Genomic DNA, 21,249 nt, shown 5'->3' with positions numbered 1-21,249 from the left:
CCCCCCCCCCCCCCCCCACGTCGAAGGAGGCCCAAGAGAGTTGTTAACGTTTTTTCATAGCCATGTTTACTCTTTTTCATCTTGGCGCCGAGACCCTAATGACACGCCCCCCTGGAAGCTCGCCCCTGCCTCTCAACAGGGCACGAACACGGCACGGGCACGGGCACGGGTACGCTCCCCTTGGTGGCAACGATAAGCGACAATAAACATAAAAAATGAATGCTCAGCCCCCGCTGGAGCAGCACCAACGCCACCGCCACCCCACCCCATCGCTATTTTCCGGCTTTTCCACCAGTGCAAAGCGCACGCTTGGCGCAAATTTAACAACCACACGAGATTTTTCCGCCAAGCTTTATTGTTGCTGTCACGGATTTTTCGAGGATTTTCATCGCGTAAACATCTTTTTCATATTCATTTCAAAAAGAAGGAAGAATGTGATGACACGATAACCGAAGCGACAAATACCCTGCCATCAGGAGTACTGCTGCAGCCAAATACCCATATAAATACCCGTGCTATAAATAACCAGTTCCCATATGTGAACTGGTTTTAATACCAATCGGCACAATCCTCAGCAAGGGTATGAAAACAGTTAAGTGCGTGGCTGGCCTCAGTGATGAGTCTGGAATGGCGGGCATGCCACATCCTTTGGGAACTCAAATTAGCTCACAACGAAAATGTATTAATTGAATCATAATTTACGAGCACAAACCCCAGAATGGGGAACAGACTACCTACCAATCCTTATTAATGCAAAATATATGAAATATGGGTACAACAAAACGGAATATTGAAACTAATAATGCGAATATTTGTACAGTTTAATTTAATTGATTGCAATTTATGCACGATGAAATATGTGCGGTCTGCTTTTATTAATCATCTGCATCACAACAAATGCTCAAAATAAATGGAAAAGTATCCGAATTTTTGTATTTGTTGCAATTTGAAACCAACCGAAATCAAATTTTCTAACAAAAACACAACAATAAAAACACATATTAACGGCCAAGTTTGGTTGGTCAGACATATTAGTCATAACTAAAGCAGTTCTCGCACTTTGTGAACCCATGTCACCAATAATATTTTGTTTATGCGCTGTTTTTGCTATACATTTTTTATTTTAAATTTAATTAAAATAACATCAAGATAAATCACATGCCTTCTTGTATTCAAGTTCAAAAGAAATTCCTGTACACTGCTGCTCAATGAAAATTGTCAAACGCTGACGGCCAGATTTAATTGCGCTCATCGCTCATCAGCAAAGCTCCGATTGCTCGTAGATACAAATGTATTTCGTACGAGACATGCAAGATTATTAACAAATTGGCGTGCCAACCCATCCCACATGCCCGCCTGTCAATTTGTCGCATCAACGAATAAAGAGGCTGACAAAAAAGAGCCACGGAACCGCACAAGGAGCAGCGCTCTTGCAGATGGAGGATGCCGTGAAGATGACTGTCAATACAATTGCCGAGGCAATAGGAAGTGGGAAAAGTTGGGCGTGGAAATGCAGATGACTTGCTGCTGGATTGGATGGGTGTCTGAATGTCAGCACCAAATGCGATCAGAGAGACACAGAGAGACAGCTAAACCCCAAACCCCACACTCAGGCGTTGACAGGGATACAGGGGGGGGAGTAATCGTACTCGTACTCGACCAGCTTTGCAATTGCTGAAATAAATGGCAGCCGGCACTGCCCCGATGTTTGAGCCCCCCCCCCCCAAAAATGTTTGTTAACTGCCAAATCAATCTGGGCCAATCGATGCTCGACACAAAAACGCATCGTTCGCCTATTAAAAACCAATTTAATTTACTGGCTGGAGTCGGGGCTTACGAATGGGGGAGGATGGGAGCCGGAGCTGAGAAGTATGGAACACATTTTCAGCAACCACGAAATTTGATCAGAGATAAATTCCAATTATTAAAATCGAATTTGCACAGCAAGTCAGAGAATGCACACAACCAAGAACGCACTCACTCACACTCTGGCAGACAGACTTTTGTAGTTGCATGCAACATGCAATGGGCGTGGCATGGTGGGTGGCTATTTGGAGGGCATTGCAACATTTTATCAAATTCTAATTATGCAAAATAGAAGGGAAAAAAGCAATTAAGCCGAATGTCCCAAAACTGTAGCAAGTCCCCTGTAAAATGCACAAATTATCAGATCTCTGACGGGAATAAAATGGCTGGGAGAAGTAGTTCCCCTCTCTTAGTTCCTTTTCCAATTACTGCTGGCTGTTTGTGATAGGAAATCTTTCTGTGGTTCAGAGGTACCGTTGGATCAATACAATTTCAATACAAAAGTGTGCTGAGAAATGTAACTAAATTGCTCTCGAATTTATTCCACATTGGGTTCATTTCCTCAATAAATGTGCTGTTAAATGGCCCTGTTTCTGCTTCAACAAATTGTCAAAACCTACAAATCAACAATAACTAAATCTATGCTGTGGTTTTTTTCTAGCTGGGCGTTCCCATGCACTTATGTAAGTGGGGTTGGGTGGGTAGCTTGCATCTACTGCTAGATGCTAACGCATCATAAAATTACACTTTAAATAAACCAATTCGCGAACAGACAAAACAAAGAGAAAGAGAAAGAGAGAGGGGAAGAAAAACAAAAACAGGAAGTGTTCCACTACAGCGATAGCATAAAAAATAAATTGTGAACAAATAAGTTGTATTGCAAAGCGAACTGTTCTGTCCTCTGCTTTTGTTTTACATTTTCTGCATCACAGTAGTGCATCCATTTGCCATTCGACACAAAAAAGTATGGCAAATGGCGGGGAAATAAATAAAATGTGTGAATCATAAGCAAACAGTGCAACACGATTATCTTTTGAACACTTTTCAACGACTTCGAGCTACTCTCGAAAGAAGAATACATTTGATGTTGTAACTTCTGCTGAAGATTATATTTCACAAGACATCAAATAAGGCACTTTTGCTTGAACGATACATCATCCTATCAAGTATCAAAATATCTTTGGTCGAGTATAAATAGCTGATGCTTTTCGCAGGTTACTCGTAATCTCAACAACTCGATTTTGTATATTCCCAAACTATTTCTGCTGCCCACCGCAGCCATAAGCTCGTTTAATCCCACCTTTACTCCTGAAGAACATCGAAATAAGATCGTTGCAAATTCAGGGGTGTCGATCCCTGCTTCATACATACATACATATTTCCGCATAAATGTGTGTGTGTAAATAAATATTCTTGAATATTTTTATAAATGATGAAAGCAATAACAACAAAGTATATAAAACAAATATAAATAATGCATAAATATTCGTACAATGACGAGCGAGCACACAGCAGACAGACAGACATAAAGACACGACCCATTAACTTAAATGTTTTCTCTTTCACATGGGGATGGGACTGGGACTGTTGTGTTTCATTCTCATGTGATGTTTGTTTTTTAAGCTTTGGCACGTTGTCATGAAAAATGCAGGCCTCGTATTTACACGAAGGGCATTAATTTTGCAATTTTTCTTCCGTTTCATTGCCATATACGACATCGCTGAAATGTGTGATATACACATTTATATTCCATTCTTTTTGTGAGCTAAACGGTGTCAAATTGATAAAGTTTTCGCATAAATACGCTGCAGATGAAATGGAGTCATATTCGCTTACATCTGTGTGCTAGTGACAACTCGAGGCAATTTGTAGAGTATGCTTATACCTATTAAAGATTATGCCTATTTTGATATTGACTATGAAGAGCAACTATAACAAGATTCGGGTGTTAGAACTAGTTTACTTTTCCCTCACATTATTGTTGTAAAAGCTACAAAAATTGGTTAATGATGGTTAAGAAAAGGCAAAATAATCAATAGACCGAATCTAAGTACTTGTTTATAAATGTCAAATCCCCATTGAACGCATCAAAGGCAGTATACAAAATATTTTCATAATTAATCACATTGATTTATGTGATTTTGCGTATTTTTCCTATATTTTATGACTGTTTTTATTTTCTCCCTGCGCCCATAAATCAGATGCAAATGTTGCAACTGCAACCAGTTCCTGTTTAGGGGGCAGAGCTTAAGCGGCACAATGGACAAATTCAATTATTTCTGAACGCTAATTAGTCTCGAAACTAGAGCCATTATGATTATTATTTCTACTTGCCATTTACACAAAAAAAAAACAATTTATATCTTAGTTAATTCGCCCGGTCGCTTGTCTTACCTTTTATTAGAGCGGTAATCCTGTTACCGCTATTACTACGACGATTATTAACACTACCTATATAATTTACTGTGATGACTGGCCGAGACGGTCTTTACTCCGGCTGGAGTCACGTTGCCTACTGTAAAAACTACGACGAAACAAAGGCAAAGGCAACAGCCCGGCATGACATCTGTGATTCGGTTTAGTTTCATTTTGCACACCCACAGCAGGGGGGAATCAATTCAACTGTGCCATTTTTATGACATTTTATTTATCAATCCACTCAACAAGGAAACCACTCGTTGGATTATAATTTTAAAACGAGATTTTATTCAATATATTCCACAGAATCCGCCAACATTTGACACACAAGTTTTTGATTTATTTCTTTTAATGCATTTAAGGCGATCGCAAACTCGAAACTGATTGAAGCGCAGCAAACTTTATGCCAGACCTCTAAAGCAGGGCCAATTGACGAGTATGTGTAGGCAATGTTTGTATGTTGAGAATTTCACTTCCATATGCAAGGAATTATGTTGCTTCAATATTATGACTTGGACACACTTCAACGGTTACAGCAAATGCAAAAGAACTGTCTGGGTTTTTACTTGTAGCCTGAACATGTGGAAGCATGGGTCTGGGTGTGTGTTCAAACGGAACGATACCAATTGGGTATTATGATGAATACCACATACATTATTGCCTCTGTACCTAAATGGGTAACTTGGATGGCAAAATGGATGTCACAGAGGAATATTGAAGAACTAACAACTTTTTCAAAGTTCGAAAGCGAGAAGGCCAAACCATACAATTATCGCGTCGGTCTTGGTTGCAGTGATGCCAGACCACACGAGTTCGTGCCCGTAGTTCCAGGCCTCGGCAATAGAGTGCCGCGCAATATGTCGTTTCATGGCAGCGAGTTTTTGTCAGATACAAATTAAAGTAAAAGTTCAAGATAATTAGAAGGAGCTGCCAAGCCGCTGAAATTATTTTTTTTCTAGCGATCTGGTCACCAAATCATGTATAACACTTACTGCAGCGCCCTACTGTTTTACCAGTCAATCAGTCATAAAATGTATTTTTATCTACATCTACGTCACTTCTCGCCCGAATACGCCGTTTAAGACGTTCTGTTTTCCTTCACCATATGAGAAGGTATATTTTGGTATATTTTTGATATTTATGAGGTATATCGATAAATTTGGCTGGGGGCTCTGTCTTTGTTTTGTGTTTGTTCTTTCCGTATTTTCAACGAATTTAAAATAAATTAAGCTTGAAAACGTAAAAAAAATGATGTCCCTACCGGATACAGACAGCGAGGATGAGCTGCCCCCCGGCTGGGAAGAGCGTGCCACAGACGACGGGACTGTCTGTTACGTGAAGTATAAAGGTCAAGTTCAGCCATTAAACGTTGCTAATAAATGTTGTTTTCCTTTCCAGCCAGCAGAACAAAACCTCGCAGTGGACCCATCCCAGGACGGGGCGATCAAAGCGCATTACTGGGGAACTGCCCTTGGGCTGGGAAAAGTACTATGACGAGCAGCTCAAAAAATTTATTTTCCTCAACAAAGAGACGCAGCAGCGCAGCAATGTGGATCCCCGCCTAGCCTTTGCTGTGGAAGAACCCACCCAGAACGTGGCGCAAGTGCGGCAGAGATTTGATTCCTGCAGCACAGCACTACAGGTGCTCCATGGCAAGGATCTGCACGGACGAATTGCATTGATAACCGGAGCCAACTGCGGCATTGGCTTTGAGACTGCTCGCTCTCTGTCTCAGCATGGCTGTGAGATCATATTCGCTTGTCGCAGTAGAGCCAGCGCTGAGGCAGCCATCGATCGGATTGCACAGGAGCGACCCTCGGCTCGAGCTCGTTGCCGTTTTGTGGCCCTCGATTTGAGTTCATTGCGTGCTGTCCAGCAATTTGTGCAGGAAATCAAGCAGAGTGTGAGGTGTGTGACTTAACTAGAGAGGTTTTAGTATGCAAAATATTAATATTCATGTACATATATTCCAGCCACATTGATTACCTCATCTTGAACGCGGGCGTTTTTGCCTTGCCCTATGCGAGGACCGTTGACGGTCTGGAGACTACATTCCAAGTATCGCATTTATCCCATTTCTACTTGACTCTGCAGCTGGAGACGTTGTTTGATTACAAGACGAGAATTGTGGTGCTGTCATCTGAATCACACAGGTAAGTCATTTTTATATAAAATAAGGAATCAAATCTATCCGAATATATGTACATGTGTTGATATATTCATTGAAATATTTATCAACTGAAAGAACACATTTATGCTTCAATCTGTAGTAGCATATTGAACTGTGATCACTTTTTCTGCCGCCACTGTAAATCTCATTCAAGTTCCATATTTTTGTTTTGCCCGGCAAGGCATTTGACATTATTGCAACCGGTATTCGTATTCGCAGAGTCTGAGGTACATTTATCATGTGATTTGCAACAGGAACCGAATTCAACGTTTTGCGACCCCCCCATACCCACAATCGATCAAGTGGCAAATATTAATATCAATGACTGAAGTCTGATTTGTGGATTTGGGTCACCATCACCAGCTAATCACTGCAAATTTTTCACATTATCTGCACAGTAATCCAAACTACGTAGACCTGTCTGCATTTATTGTTTACGTTGAAATGTGTTTCCCCCAATAGATTCTACTTATGTATACATATATGTAGATTCCATGATTGCAATTCCTAATCAACAAGTATAAAGTCTCAAAAGTATGACTGTTGTGCATGGCTTTCATAGCTTAAGGTTTATAGATCTGAGAGATCTTCCTTTAGTAGCGGGTATCTAAAAGTCGACACCATCGCGTATGACACTCCTACTTGACTTCTTTTATTTATTTTAATTTGCGAGTTGATTGCACTTTTATGCCCCTCCACACACGGTGGACTTTGCACCCGACCGGTTTCTTTTCGCTTTGGGGCTAACTATTCATAGTGCGAGCCAAAAATAAATATTTTCGCCGACATACTCATTTCGCAGCAATGCTGTAGGCCAGTGTAGGTTTGGTTTCCAAAAATGTTTAATCGTGTGGCGTCACTCCATCTGCCTCGTCACTGTTTGAAGTTCTGTTTTGTTTGGTCTCATTTCAAGGCGAAACGCAATTGAACTTAGCTTCGAGAAAACGTTTTCTACCATCCAGCGACTTAATTTACATTTCGTGCTGCGCATAATGGTACTTGTAAATTTCAGATAAACCAAATCAACCACTGTAAATACTATCAAAACAACAACGACGACGCCACAGCTTTGATTACATTATCGAAACCCCACATACTCGTATAGCAGGGCGCACCCTCACGTGCAGATGTAAGCACAGTGGGTTATAGTTTATGCAGAACCCAGAAGGTCGTATTGCATCTACAATGTAGATTCTACATAGATATAGAATACTTGTATTGAGCACATCCTAGGATGCCAATGAACTACTCAGCTCAACTTATTGCGATCCTCATTGGTTCCAATTCTGTAGTTTTTATTTTTCACAAGTAGAAAATCTTAAATATTATATACCCGATAATTAATAATGCCTTGACCCACTGTGCGGAGTCTCAGATAAAAAATGATGGAAGACGAGGAGACTCGCGTGAATTGAATCGAGCGGAAGAAGCACAAAACGCAATTGGATTGGGGAGTTTGTTGTAGTTGTTACGAGTATCGGAGGTGGTTTCTTTTTATTGCCGTTGCCGCTGAGGCTGCTGCTGGCTGCCTGTGTGCGTTGCTCAGCTCACGTATCACATTTTTGGCTTCTCGTTTCGAGTATGTACATACATATTTCCAGTCCGGCCAGGGCGTGCAACAAAAAGTCGCGTGCGCCATTCGGTGTACTTGCTGGTAGTCATGTATGCCACAAAATGTATTCCGAGATTTGATGAACTGCAATTTCGAAGGCAAACAATTCTAAAATGCTAGAAGTTCTCACCAGAGAATTTGTTGTTTGCACAATTGCAAATATTTTCGCATCATTATGCAGAAATCTTAAATGCATTTAGTACATTTAATTATTTTTAAAGGTTTATGTATACATGCTGGAATGAAATATGCATAATTAATTCCCTGCTTGCACGTCTGTTTAAATATGTTCCATTCCGTAGAAGTACAAACAAGTGCAAGTGCTTTAAACAACACGAACAGTCGTTTCGGCCAGTACCTACCGCAACACCCAAACAACAATTAACTCCCACAAGCCCGAACAACAGCCGCCAGCCAGCACAACGAGTTCCATTTTCATATCTAGAAAGCAGCAATGTATAAATAAATTGAAATTTGCATAGAGTTTTGCGACGTTATTTTTACAGCGATCGTTCTGTTCTGTGCTGTTTAGTTGGGGCCACAAGCCGAGAGCGCTGGTCGGGAATTCTAAAAATGAAAACAAATCCAAAGTCCACAATGTGCGCGAATCAGAACTTTCATGTTGGTGGCGGCTCTATGCGCCCTGAGCATGCGCTACACGTGACCAGAACGGGGCTTCAGCTCCCTCGCCATTGATGAAGCCCCTCTGAACAGACTCTGAGATGAGTTCAATTTCATGTGCACTTCCGACTGTCCTTGCGGCATCAGAGTTTATTGTCTGGGCTTTCTTTCTCCAGGCACTTGTTGTGGCCCATTGTTGGGTGCATTTCGAGATACATATGAAACCGTAGGAGGGGTCTTAGTCATTGTCAATGCCCTGTACATTGTTGATTCTGACTTTATGCATCTCATTAATAACGAGCGTTAAACGCAAGAACACAAGAACAACGACAATGCCAATCAAGACTCGTTTAGCGATTGGCGTTGACTGGGAGGGTGAGCAAAGTCCAATGGGTACGGCGGGGTGAATAATAAATGCCTGATCCATACTGGAATAACTGGGCTAAACAAACAAATGCGTCTTGGATTATAAAAATCCTTCTTTTCCTTTGTTCAGGTTCGCCAATCTTCCTGTGGACAATCTGGCCGTTCATCATTTGTCGCCACCAGCAGAGAAATACTGGAGCATGATGGCCTACAACAATGCAAAGCTGTGCAACGTCCTCTTTGCCCAGGAACTGGCTCAAGTGAGTCACGCCCGAACTTGTCCCAAAAAATTAGGTCACTAAATTAACACATTCTTGCAGCGCTGGAAGCAACGCGGAATCTCTGTTTTCTCTGTGCATCCTGGGAATATGGTCTCCACGGAACTGTCCCGTAATTACTGGTTCTACCGCTGGCTGTTTGCCATCGTGAGAATCTTCACCAAGTCCCTGGTAAGCAAGAGAAATGCGCCTTTAATTTAATTGACTTTCACTTGCAAGATTATTCTCTCGACAGCAACAAGCGGCTGCCACCAGCATCTACTGCGCCACAGCCAACGAGCTGACGGGCTTGTCGGGACTCTACTTCAACAATTGCTTCTTCTGTGAGCCCAGCAAGCTCTCCAAGAGTGCTGCACTGCAGCAGCAATTGTGGCAGCTCAGCGAGCATCTGGTCTCCGAACTGCTAGAGAACCAATCAAATTAAACAAAAAACAATGTTGTATTCTTTGTAAAATGTTTGTATTTCTATTTTACACACTAAAAAAATAATATTAAGGTTCGGGTATACGTGATTTGCTTTGATTCTTAATTGTAATTTTTAAATAACAGCCTAGATGCTAGCTAAAGGAACTTTTTGGGTGGGGAGACTAGACTAGAAATCGGAGACGCGACCCTTGCGCTCCCAGTCGCCATAGCGTGTGGGCTCCGGACCGGCGGGCCCGCCGATTTCGCCTGTGTACGGATTCGTCTGATTGGGCCACGGCTTCAATGGCTCCTTCTCCTGGTAGGGATGGCGCGAGAACTCATCCAATTTGCCCAGCGGCGTCTTGGCACGCAGCTTCTTCTGGAAGGCCATCAGCTTCTCGGTCCGTGTCTTGGGCTCTGTGATCTCAACGACCATGTCGTTGCCTCCACCAACTGTTGCACGCCAGGCGTTGCTCGTCGACAGGTAGCACACTAATTAGGTAAATGGAGATGGATTATTGTCAACCAACACTAGCGGAGGATTAATCACACACACCTTGTTTGCCCACCTGCGGCAGGGCCCGCATAGATTGTTTGGCCACGGATTGCATGTCGATTGTCTTTCTTTATTTGTTCTTTTGTTATGCAAGAAAATACCGGCAATTAGCTCGACTTTAACTCTTGTTTTTATACCTTGTATCTCACACAGATGGTTCTGTCTTGTCACTCGTTGGTGCGCGTTTGTTTTAGTGATGCTTTCGGATGTTGCGGTTGGCTTTTATAGCCCCTGCTGGGGTTTTATTTTTATGTTTTTTTTACCCGCCTGTTGTGAGCAGTGTGACCGCGGAGTTTTCGATGAAATATACCGTCTGGCCCGCAAAAATATACCAATATGTATGTGGCAATAAAATGTAAGTAAATAAAACCCGACATAATTTATAAGTTTGCAAATGTATACATTTGTATGCATATGCACATTCTTATTCTGACTGAGCGCCGGGTGCTGTTGATTGCCATCTAGCAGCGTCAATACTGTTATACCTACAACCACTTGCTTAAGTTGTTATAATTGATGGTCACCAGATCGCTAGAAAAATAAGAATTTCAGCGGTCGGGCAGAAACGCCATTAGGAAAGAATTGCCCTTAATATTATATCTGACAAAAGCTCGCCGCCATAGCAAATTAATTTCCTCTGCACTCTATTGCCGAGGCCTGCAACTACGTGATGAACTCGTCTAGTCTGGCAACACAGCAACAGCGACTACCCCTCGACATAATGTTCAATATTCAAACCACATAATTTTCTAAATGTTTAAAACTTTTCGCCTTAGAAATTTAAAAAATCGTTTACTCCCTGTGACATCAAACACTTTCAATGTTACCCATTTATGTACAGAGTCAATTATGTGGTATTCATCATAATACCTAATTGGTATCGTTCCGTTCGAACACACACCCAGTCCTATGCTTCCACATTTGCTGTAGCCATTGAAGTGTGTCCAAGACATAATATTGGGGCAACATAATTGGCGATGCCTATACATAATAGTCAACTGGCCCTGCTTTAGAGGTCTGGCATAAAGTTTGCTGCGCTTCAATCAGTTTGGAGTTTGCGATCGCCTTAAATGCATTAAAATAAATAAATCAAAAACTTGTGTGTCAAATGTTGGCGGATTCTGTGGAATATATTGTATAAAATCTCGTTTTAAAATTATAATCCAACGAGTGGTTTCCTTGTTGAGTGGATTGATAAATAAAATGTCATAAAAATGGCACAGTTGAATTGATTCCCCCCTGCTGTGGGTGTGCAAAATGAAACTAAACCGAATCACAGATGTCATGCCGGGCTGTTGCCTTTGCCTTTGTTTCGTCGTAGTTTTTACAGTAGGCAACGTGACTCCAGCCGGAGTAAAGACCGTCTCGGCCAGTCATCACAGTAAATTATATAGGTAGTGTTAATAATCGTCGTAGTAATAGCGGTAACAGGATTACCGCTCTAATAAAAGGTAAGACAAGCGACCGGGCGAATTAACTAAGATATAAATTGATTTTTTTTTTGTGTAAATGGCAAGGAGAAATAATAATCATAATGGCTCTAGTTTCGAGACTAATTAGCGTTCAGAAATAATTGAATTTGTCCATTGTGCCGCTTAAGCTCTGCCCCCTAAACAGGAACTGGTTGCAGTTGCAACATTTGCATCTGATTTATGGGCGCAGGGAGAAAATAAAAACAGTCATAAAAATACGCAAAATCACATAAATCAATGTGATTAATTATGAAAATATTTTGTATATTGCCTTTGATGCGTTGGGGATGCAATGGGGATTTGACAATTATGAACAGGTATTTAGATTCGGTCTATTGAAAATTGATCTTTTTCTTAACCATCATTGACCAATTTTTGTAGCTTTTACAGCAATAATGTGCGGGAAAAGTAATCGCTCGTCATTGTACGAATATGTATGCATTATTTATATTTGTTTTATATACTTTGTTATTATTGCTTTCATCATTTATGAAAATATTAAAGAATATTTATTTATGCGGCCGTACGAAGCAGCGATCGACACCCCTGAATATGCAACGATCTTATTTCGATGTTCTTCGGGAGTAAAGGTGGGATTAAACGAGCTTATGGCTGCGGTGGGCAGCAGAAATAGTATGGGAATATACAAAATTGAGTTGATGAGATTAAGAGTAACATGCGGAAAGTAGCAGCCATACTCGACGTAAAGATGTTTGGATATTTGAATGGATGATTTATCAATGAAGTATAATCTCCAGCAGAAGTTACAAAATTAAATGTGTTCTTCTTTAGAGAGTGAAAAATGTTGAAAAGTGTCCGAAAGATAATCATCTGAAGTGAAAGCTAAATGGGTGGGTTGGGTGTCTTTCGTTTTCCACTGCAGTGGAAACAGTGCACTGTTTGCTTATAATTCAAACATTTTATTTACTTCCCAACCGTTTTCCATACTTTTTGTGTCGATTGCCAAATGGATGCACGTCTATGATGCTGAAGATGTAAAACACAACCAGAGGACAGAAAAATTTGCAATACTATTTATGTTGTACACAATTTGTTCTTTGTTCGTTATCGTTTTTGTGTTTCTTTCGCTGTTTTGTTTTCTCTGTTCGCGAATTGGTTTATTTAAAGGTGCGTTAGCAGTCTATTACATATGTATGTAGATGTACTTATGTGTAAGGGAACGCCCATAGATTTAGTTATTGTTGATTTGTAGATATGACAATTTGTTGAAGCAGAAACAGACCCATTTTACAGTACATTTATTGAGCTGTAGCGAACAGTGTGCAAAAAAAGCACAACATGCCATGAAAGCGTACTGCACTCGTTTTGGTACATTTTTTGTTTGGATATTTTATTGATCAAATGGTACATCTAAACCACAAAAAAAATTGCTGCGCCCCCTGGCGGGCTTTTGTTGAAGCTCGTTCTGTTCATGGAAGTTCTTCGATAGATGGCCGCGAAGAATCAGTGTTTCGCGGCGTAATTTCATATCTTTAATATAGTTCCCAGCTTAAGCCCAAAATTAACTTCCAATTGTTGCGCTGTATTTTACTTAGTTTATTATCATATTAAATAGCTTCTTAAGAGACTAACGAAAAAGTCAACGATCTTATGCACTAATTGCTTGACCTTTGAAACGAAACCTAGTTAGCCGTTGGCGGCTCATTGATGATTCCGTAAAACAGGATGAGCTTTGTTGGATCATGGCGCACCAAAATAATGAAAGGCGTGTCGGCCCGGAAGAGCACATCGGGTCCGGATTTTTTCAGGTACGTGACCGTCGCCGCCGCTGCCTCCGTGCCCGTTTCGTTGACGGTGAAGTCAACTTTGTGCACAATGTCATCCACGACGAGATCGGAGCGTGCCGCCGGCGAGGCGCGTCGCTGGGCCTCCAGACTCTGAAGGCCGTTGCCCCTCGGACTATTACTAAGTTCACTACCCGGCAACTGCGGCTCACTTGTGGCAATGAGGGAGAGGTCACTCTGGACTGTGCTGAAGATGCCGCCGATGCCCATTTTCTGGAGCATGGTCTTCAGGTTAACAGACTCTGTAATGTGCATCTTGGGGAAGGCGATTACGGCTGTGCGGCGAACCATTTTGCCGATCAGGTCCTCGACCACGTCCGCGTTCAGTCTCTGCTGCAGCATCTGCAGCTGGTTGACGGACGACTTGAAGGGCTGAATGATGTACATGGTGCTCAGGTTGCCGCGATAGGGCAGGCCCAGGATCTTGCAGCCCAGCTGTTGGTCCTCGTGATAGGGAAAACTGCCGCCGGTAGCCATCATCGAGACAGTCAGCGCCGGCTGAGTTCCCTCGCCATTTGGATAGAAAGTGTCCGGCCTGGTGGCCGACATGAGGAAATCCGTTTCCCAGAAGGCCTTGAAGTACAGGGCATTGGCCAGTATCATGCGGGTGCTCTGTGGTATATCACTGGATATGATGCTCTCGATATGGTTGCGTGTGTGCTGCGCCACCCAACTGTTGATGTTGTAACGCGCCTTGGCCGGACTTGCCTCGAAGTCCTCCGTCTCCAGATCCGAGCCATAAATATCGCGGATCACTTGACTGTAAATGTAAAGAAAAAAGGAAACATGAGTAAGAAATTATCGGTGGGTTTGTAAATTACGTAGTGCAAGATCATTTCCTCAAGTTTTGCTGATAACTCGGTTGATTTAATCTTCAAATGTTTTTCCGCTCAAACGTGCCGGTAGTTATTTCATAGATCTCCCCGATTTAATCTTTATCTGTGTTCATGCATTGCCAATAACTAGCTTCCCACTGATCTGAATGCCTATCTTCAAGGAAAACTAATATTTGCATGCGTTTTTGATTTTAATCTGAGCTTCAACAAATTGGAAAACAAAGGGAAAGTTCTCTGATAATCGTATGACTTTTGAAACACTTCTTTCCCTTTGTGGAATGTATACATTTTTTCTCTTATATCAATTTATATAGGATTTGTTTTTGCACTTTTCTCTGCATTGAAACTTGACAGATAGGTGACATCAATGGGGCATCAATGACATCTCCCTACTTGTGAGTATTTGAAAATCAAACAATTCCCAACCCTACTTTACATGCTTCGTTGCTGAATCATTCTTGATATTCCAGATTGCCGCTGGATCCGCAGCTGCTCAAGGCAACCACTAATAGTCTGGCATTTCCCATCTCCAACATGAACTCGGGGATCCAGTTTATGGATAATTAACCTCACCTGTAACCGGCATTGAGCGTGTAGCCCGCCTGGGTGAACAGTCCGTTGGCCAGATGCACCTCGTGGGGTGCGGGTCGCAGATAGCGTCGATATTGGCGACCACTACTCGTACGCCACGGCACCTGTGGCCGCTGGGCGGACACCAACTCCATTGTGGGCTGCCGCACATCCTGCAGCATCAGTCCGAATTGCTCGTGAAATTTGATGGTATCCGATGTGCCAAACACTGAGGACAGCTCCTGGTAGCTGCGCCCCTTGGCGCCGAGCAGCAGTAGGGCCAGCGAGGAGGCAATGCTGAGGGGCGAGAATATCTCGGTCTTGCGATATCTCACGCTCAGTTGATTCGCCAGGTTCTGGGCGAAGTTGAAGACACTGCGAGCTATCTGATCGGAGCTGGCCACGTCCACGTAGGATGAGCCGGAAGCGGAGCTACCCCAGGTAGCACTCCCAGCTATTGGATCTGTGCGAATGTTCACTGTCATGTTGACAAGGTCGGGCGATGGCCGGTACTCTGCGGGCTGCGACTGTTGCTGCTGCTGTTGCTGTAGCGATGGCGGTGGCTGTAGCGTCTCTTTCTGCTGCTGTTGTTGCGCCTGCTCTTGCTGCAGCCGCATGATGTAGGCCTGGGTCTCGGGACTGCGAAGATCAGTACGCCACAGATCCGTCTCTGATCTGACCGCACTCATCAGAATTACAAGTGCCAAAAGTAAGCGCCACATATTGTAGAACTAATAGTACAATCTTTGAGTCTAATCGGATCAGTGAATCCGTAAATAAACACACAGTTAAATCTATATATATATATTTATATATATAGTATATTTCGTTGGTAGTATGTGTGAGACCGCGAGCTTAGAATCGCGAATGTCGATCGAGGCAGCTACGTTTGCCAACACCAGGCATCAGACAACTAAACTGCCAACGCTCAGCGCGAATCATTATAAAACTTGAATCGGAATCGTAAACTTGTTATCAGCTTTCAGACGAACTGTTCATGCGAACTCGGCTTCAAGCCGAGTCGCTCTCAATGCCTCTCTCTCTCTCTCTCTCTCTCTCTCTCTCTCTGTAATGGCCCTGTAATTGAGTCTCCTCTCTGTTCATATGTTTGGCCTGTCGACTCATACTCATGCCATCTGGTGTGGGTTTACCCACGACTTTGTTTACATTGATGCCATCCGATGGGGGTTGTCTGCACTTGTTATTGATTTGCCATGATCGGGGTACTTTCTGGGCTGTACGGGTGAGACATTATTTGTGCCGGTGCCTCCCACATTTTTCTGCGAAACCAGTAGCGGAAATCCATTGAAGCTCTCTGTCTCTCCCGACCAAACTCATGTGACGTGCATACTAATGTGTTCTCTGTCGCTCTCCCTGCCAGTACACAAAGAGTTAGAGTAAATGTTTTAAATATTTATTAGGTTTATAATATGATTTATGTTAGATGTGTATTCTGCGGCACCGTCACTGGAAAGTTTGTGTCGCCTTTTGGGGTGCTTCTGGCAGTAGCTTTTGCGTTAAAGTTAGGGGTTTCCCCATTTTAGCAGAAGAATTATATGGAAATGAGTTCAATCGATGATGCTGGTAAAAGCCGCTACAAATAATTAAGAACATTTAAGAACGGGGATTATTAGAATCATTGAGCTGCAGTAGAAGAGTAGGAAGCAATCAGACCACAAACTATTTCGGGAAAATAAAGAAAATGGGTTTTTACTCAAATTTCGTATAAAAGTTTACAGCAGAACAATTAATTATTGTCCAAATTAATCTTTAACGTCTTTAAACCATTCTCGTGAGGGAGGTTTTGTAGGAAAGACTGCCCATTATCAAACTAACAAAGTTGGAATTAAATTTGTCACGCGATTCTGATTGTCACTTCGAAAAACAATTTTTGGCTTGCAAATTAAAACGAAAACGTTTGAGTGACTCACCAACTGCAATTTAATGATTCACTCGTATCATCCAAACAATCTCTGTCCAGAAGGGATATACAAACGCATGCAAATTTAATTATATTTATTTTAGATAGCTTAAAAAGTATTTCAATTAACCCAATTAAACGGGCATTATGTGCTGTTACTATGGCCCCCTTGAATTACTGCCTAGCTATCGCCTCTTCTGTTTATTGACATTTCCTCAAGTTCTATAAACAGAACGAAAAGAAATAGGGTACACCAAATCCAGAAACTGACTCCTCATTTATTGGCCAATCAAACAATAATACGATTATTTATATTATAATTGTAAGCAATGGCACTTGTGATTCTTCACTTTTTTATTCATTATTCTTATTTTATTTTCTTTATCTTTGATCTGTTTATTCGGCCCAATAGACTTTATCAATTTGCTGGAAACCGAGTTTCTCAAACATACTGCGGGAGGCCGTGTTCTGTGGCACCACCGGCGCCACAACTGGTTCCCCCAGGTCATTGATTTTTTTCGACAGAGCGCGAACCATCAGGTTGCCCAGGCCCAGACGTTTATGGGACTCTAGAACTTGTAGCAAGCCCAAAGATCCAATTGTCAGTCTCAGGCACCACGCCACCAATTTGCCAGTCTCATCATAGGCGCCGACATTCTCGCTATACTGAATTTGTCGCCGGACAACTTTCACAGAATTATGACTACGATGTGGCCAGATTTCGTTGACCGTTTCGGCATCTTCAATTCTCAGGCTGTCCAGTCTGATGCCACTTGGGGTCCTAGAAGATATAAAAATGTAGTGGGAGTCTATAAATTTGAAGGATTGTTACTTACTCAATGGTGAAAGTGGAAACAAGTTCTTTACTAGCAAAATACCAAACGGTGTCTACAAAATTGAGTTCTTTAGGCAGGCATGTCTTTCCAATGTGCCTGACTACAGGATCAAAGCGAGAGCTGTACCCAAAGAACACGTACTCATCAGTTGCGGGCTTCAGGCATTCCAGGGCCTTTGTCACCCGGCTCAAATCATCGCTCAGTGTGTTGAAATAGAGATGCTGATGCTTAGTGCCCATATCCACCTTAATTGCGAGCGCACAAACAATAAAATTCTCTTATAAAATGCATCTCATTTATACTCACGGCTATTACGAATGTTCCCTCTTGTTGCCAGTCGCCATTAAGCGATAATACTCTGACGGGCAGCTCTGGCTCTTGCTGGACCCATGTTATATAGTTATTAATGCACATGTAACCATGTGGGTCAGTGTCTCGTTTGTTATAGAGATCCCGCAGCTTGATCCAATCGCCGCGTGGTATTTCCACCAATGAATCCATCTCCGCCGACATGGGACCTACCTGAGCGATAGCTGAAAACCGAATAAACAATAGAGAACATGAATTGAATTCAAAGAGCATGAAAATTCTGATTGCTATATTCTGCCAGAGCTCAGAGAATAAGTATAAGAGAATTCGAATAGCTATGCTTAGATTAGAAAACGCTGATGTTTGGTGGATATTTCTTTATTTTAGCAAGTGGAAACAAAGGAATCTCTGAATGTTGAAGTCACATATTTTCATTTATTATATTTCAAATATATTTATTTTTTTCAAACAACACTTTAATAATAATGAAATATAATTCACCAATTTTCGGTTTAAATAAAGCTTTCCCATATTTCAATCTATCAAGTTAAACTGCTATTAAATGCTATTTTCATGCCTCTTTGAATTACCAAATGCTTATCTCTTATCTTCTGTTTATTGAAAGTTCCTCAAATACACTAAACATGAGGAAATGAAAGAGTAAAAACAAGCCAAAACAGACTTGTCATTTATCGGGCAGTCAAACAATAGTTAGATTAGCAAAGTTATCCATGTTCCAGTTTCTTCAACTCTGAAGGTCATTTATTTTCCTTATCTCTCATCTATTTATTCGGCCCAATAGACTTTATCAATTTGCTGGAAACCGAGTTTCTCAAACATCGTGCGGGATGCTATATTTTCTGGCACCACCGGAGCCACAACTGATTCGCCCAAGTCATTGATCTTTTTCGACAAAGCGCGAACCATGAGGCTGCCCAGTCCCAGACGTTTATGGGACTCCAAAACTTGCAGCAAACCCAAGGAACCAACTGGCAATCTATCAATGAGGGAAAGGAGTAATATATTGATCGTATTACGAATCATTCAAATGTCTCACCTCAGGCACCAGGACACCAATTTGCCAGTCTCATCATAGGCGCCGACATTCTCACTATACTGAATTAGTCGCCGAACAAATTCCACTGAATTGGGATGACGATGTGGCCAGATTTCGTTGACCGTTTCGGCATCTTTAATACTCAAGTTGTCCAGTCTGATGCCATTCGGGACCCTACAAAATATCACAATGAAATGGGTATCGAGAACACTAGAGTTTTGAGACTTACTCGATTGTGAAAGTTGAAACAAGTTCTTTGGTGGCATAATACCAAATGCCATCCGTAAGACTGAGCTCTTTGGTGAGGAATGTCTTTCCAATGTGCCTGATCACAGGGTCAAAGCGAGATCGGTACCCAAAAAACAAATACTGATCGTTTGATGGCTTCAAGCATTCCAGGGCCTTTGTCAGCGGGCTCAGATCATCGTTCAATGTGTTGAAGAAGAGAAGATGTTTATGGCCCATTTCCACCTTTATTCAGAGCACACAAACAATAGAATTCTCTTCTAAAAGGCATCTCTTTTGTATCTACTTACGGATATGAGAAAGGTTCCCTCTTTTTGCCAGTCGCCATTTAGCGATAGTATTCTGATGGGCAGTTCTGGCTCATGCTGGACCCAGTTTATATAGTTATTAATGCACATGTAGCCATGTGAACTCGGTTCTTGTTTGTCATAGAGATCCCGCAGCTTTATCCAATCGCCGCGGGGTATTTCAACCAGTGAGTCAATTTTCTCCGACATAGAACCGACCTAAGCGATAGATGAAAACCGAATAAACGCAAGAAAAGTAAAAATTAATGAAAAGAGCAGGGAAACTCAATTCTGCAACTCAAGAGACTAAGAGAAGTGTAATATAAGAGAATGCGAAGAACTATGCGTAGATAAGAAAACGCTGATGTGTGCTGAATTGTAATTATTTGAGTAAACAAAGGAATCAAATCTGTGAAGGCTGAACGATGGACCTTAAATTACCTGAACGTTGTGAAAAGTTTATTTAATTTAACGTAATATTATTCCATAGACTGCACCTGGGTTTCTGGCACTACAGACCAATACACAGTATTGATAACTTCAAAACCAAGTTTCTCAAACATGTTTCGTGATTTTTCATTCTCAGGCAGAACCGTGGCCAAAACCTCAGAGCCCGTCCCTTCAATGACTTCGGCAATGAAACGAATTATGGTGGAACCCACACCTGCACGTCTGTAGGCGGTCAAGACATGCAAGTTGCTCAGGCTGCCATGGGGAGATCTATGGAGGAAGTGGAGCAACAATATAAGAGGAGCGCAACTTAAATAACCCTAACCGTGGCTCACCTGAGGCACCAGCCATGCAGTTTTCCAGTCTCAAAGAAGCCGGCACTAAAATTGTTCTTAATAAACCCTGTTATCAGTGCCAGAGACTTGTCAGAGCGATAGGGCCAATGCTCGAGATTACGACAATATAAATTTGGGGTATCTCTGAAATGTTTGGATTGTTAGCGAAGATTTTACAGAGGCGGGAATTTCAGTCTTACGTTCGTGGAAATTTATTGATTGCGGATTTGGGCAAATGGTAGACAAGCGCGTCCTGATGTACCAGCTGACACGGCTGTCTTCTGGCTGTCCAATAATGTTCCACAACTGGCTTCAAACGTTCTTCATAGCCACATATTAAATGCCAAGTTTGTAGATTTAAGATACACAACGCGGACTGGAGCTCCTCCAGAGATTCTTTCACGGTATTCAAGTAAACATACGCCTTCTGGGCCACAGAATGCTGCAAGTAAATTATATATAAATTATCTTCAAAGATCAGCGATGAAGAGGGGAGAGCAACAATTAAAATATATCTGCCATGGTCCGGAAAATCAGCATCTGTGGTATAGATCTTAATTGTTTCAGCACTCGAACTTGGTGCCCAGTTTATAAAGTATTCTATCAAGTCGTAGCCAGTCAGATTTTTGCGATCGCCGGCATGCACATCTCTCAAGATTGTCCACTGATCACGCGGGATATCTAATAATTTCGAATCCATCAGAAATCCAGCTGAAGCTGCATCAAAAAACTAACTGAAAGCTTAAATGATTATCACACTTGCTATAGCCTAAGTACTTGAATGCCGGCCAGCTGAATCTGATATACCCTTTCAGTTAGACAACCAATATGCTACTTTATATAGATTGTTTTTGGAGGATCGTTTCGATCCGTTCAAGAATATTTATTATTTA

At 41.9% G+C, this 21,249-nt stretch overlaps 5 protein-coding genes and 1 long non-coding RNA gene across 6 annotated transcripts; 2 read left to right on the top strand and 4 right to left on the bottom strand.

Annotated features, from left to right (window-relative positions):
• Nucleotides 1–5,401: 5,401 nt before the first annotated feature.
• Nucleotides 5,402–9,776, top strand: LOC117582057 (WW domain-containing oxidoreductase). Its single transcript, XM_034269608.1, has 6 exons — nucleotides 5,402–5,564; nucleotides 5,623–6,132; nucleotides 6,198–6,377; nucleotides 9,124–9,253; nucleotides 9,314–9,442; nucleotides 9,507–9,776. The coding sequence occupies exons 1-6, from the start codon at nucleotides 5,473–5,475 to the stop codon at nucleotides 9,693–9,695; spliced, it is 1,230 nt and encodes a 409-aa protein (XP_034125499.1). The 5' UTR covers nucleotides 5,402–5,472; the 3' UTR covers nucleotides 9,696–9,776.
• A 17-nt stretch (nucleotides 9,777–9,793) lies between these two features.
• On the bottom strand, nucleotides 9,794–10,498 carry LOC117582058 (succinate dehydrogenase assembly factor 4, mitochondrial). The gene is made up of 2 exons (XM_034269609.1): nucleotides 10,233–10,498; nucleotides 9,794–10,168 (listed from the first exon to the last, which is right to left on the bottom strand). Exons 1-2 carry the CDS (start codon nucleotides 10,285–10,287, stop codon nucleotides 9,864–9,866), a joined length of 360 nt encoding a protein of 119 aa, XP_034125500.1. The 5' UTR covers nucleotides 10,288–10,498; the 3' UTR covers nucleotides 9,794–9,863.
• A 2,739-nt stretch (nucleotides 10,499–13,237) lies between these two features.
• On the bottom strand, nucleotides 13,238–15,833 carry LOC117581712 (serine protease inhibitor 28Dc). Its single transcript, XM_034269090.1, has 2 exons — nucleotides 14,919–15,833; nucleotides 13,238–14,269 (listed from the first exon to the last, which is right to left on the bottom strand). Exons 1-2 carry the CDS (start codon nucleotides 15,635–15,637, stop codon nucleotides 13,348–13,350), a joined length of 1,641 nt encoding a protein of 546 aa, XP_034124981.1. The 5' UTR covers nucleotides 15,638–15,833; the 3' UTR covers nucleotides 13,238–13,347.
• A 1,353-nt stretch (nucleotides 15,834–17,186) lies between these two features.
• LOC117581715 lies at nucleotides 17,187–18,252 on the bottom strand. Its single transcript, XM_034269093.1, has 3 exons — nucleotides 17,979–18,252; nucleotides 17,673–17,917; nucleotides 17,187–17,617 (listed from the first exon to the last, which is right to left on the bottom strand). The coding sequence occupies exons 1-3, from the start codon at nucleotides 18,183–18,185 to the stop codon at nucleotides 17,233–17,235; spliced, it is 837 nt and encodes a 278-aa protein (XP_034124984.1). The 5' UTR covers nucleotides 18,186–18,252; the 3' UTR covers nucleotides 17,187–17,232.
• A 1,728-nt stretch (nucleotides 18,253–19,980) lies between these two features.
• LOC117581717 lies at nucleotides 19,981–20,438 on the top strand. The gene is made up of 2 exons (XR_004573673.1): nucleotides 19,981–20,044; nucleotides 20,158–20,438. It is a non-coding gene; the product is annotated as an uncharacterized LOC117581717 (long non-coding RNA).
• Nucleotides 20,009–21,133, bottom strand: LOC117581716. Its single transcript, XM_034269094.1, has 4 exons — nucleotides 20,859–21,133; nucleotides 20,557–20,798; nucleotides 20,357–20,500; nucleotides 20,009–20,291 (listed from the first exon to the last, which is right to left on the bottom strand). The coding sequence occupies exons 1-4, from the start codon at nucleotides 21,054–21,056 to the stop codon at nucleotides 20,051–20,053; spliced, it is 825 nt and encodes a 274-aa protein (XP_034124985.1). The 5' UTR covers nucleotides 21,057–21,133; the 3' UTR covers nucleotides 20,009–20,050.
• Between the last annotated feature and the right edge of the window lie 116 nt (nucleotides 21,134–21,249).

The sequence above is a fragment of the Drosophila guanche genome, unplaced genomic scaffold, assembly GCF_900245975.1.
Source record: "Drosophila guanche unplaced genomic scaffold, DGUA_6, whole genome shotgun sequence".
In the NCBI taxonomy this organism is placed as follows: Eukaryota; Metazoa; Arthropoda; class Insecta; order Diptera; family Drosophilidae; genus Drosophila; species Drosophila guanche.
This window is presented reverse-complemented; position numbering and strand designations above follow the sequence as displayed.

Coding starts and splice junctions, on each gene's coding strand:
- LOC117582057 (XM_034269608.1), top strand. CDS start 5,473: ATGATGTCCCTACCGGATACAGACAGCGAGGATGAGCTGCCCCCCGGC. Junction 6,378..9,123: donor CTGTCATCTGAATCACACAG/GTAAGTCATTTT, acceptor TCCTTTGTTCAG/GTTCGCCAATCTTCCTGTGG. Junction 9,254..9,313: donor TTGCCCAGGAACTGGCTCAA/GTGAGTCACGCC, acceptor ACATTCTTGCAG/CGCTGGAAGCAACGCGGAAT.
- LOC117582058 (XM_034269609.1), bottom strand. CDS start 10,287: ATGCAATCCGTGGCCAAACAATCTATGCGGGCCCTGCCGCAGGTGGGC. Junction 10,169..10,232: donor GCCGCAGGTGGGCAAACAAG/GTGTGTGTGATT, acceptor TTACCTAATTAG/TGTGCTACCTGTCGACGAGC.
- LOC117581712 (XM_034269090.1), bottom strand. CDS start 15,637: ATGTGGCGCTTACTTTTGGCACTTGTAATTCTGATGAGTGCGGTCAGA. Junction 14,270..14,918: donor ACGCTCAATGCCGGTTACAG/GTGAGGTTAATT, acceptor TTACATTTACAG/TCAAGTGATCCGCGATATTT.
- LOC117581715 (XM_034269093.1), bottom strand. CDS start 18,185: ATGTCGGCGGAGATGGATTCATTGGTGGAAATACCACGCGGCGATTGG. Junction 17,918..17,978: donor AGGGAACATTCGTAATAGCC/GTGAGTATAAAT, acceptor CTCGCAATTAAG/GTGGATATGGGCACTAAGCA. Junction 17,618..17,672: donor GTTTCCACTTTCACCATTGA/GTAAGTAACAAT, acceptor TATATCTTCTAG/GACCCCAAGTGGCATCAGAC.
- LOC117581716 (XM_034269094.1), bottom strand. CDS start 21,056: ATGGATTCGAAATTATTAGATATCCCGCGTGATCAGTGGACAATCTTG. Junction 20,799..20,858: donor ATGGCAGATATATTTTAATT/GTTGCTCTCCCC, acceptor ATTTACTTGCAG/CATTCTGTGGCCCAGAAGGC. Junction 20,292..20,356: donor CTGCATGGCTGGTGCCTCAG/GTGAGCCACGGT, acceptor CTTCCTCCATAG/ATCTCCCCATGGCAGCCTGA.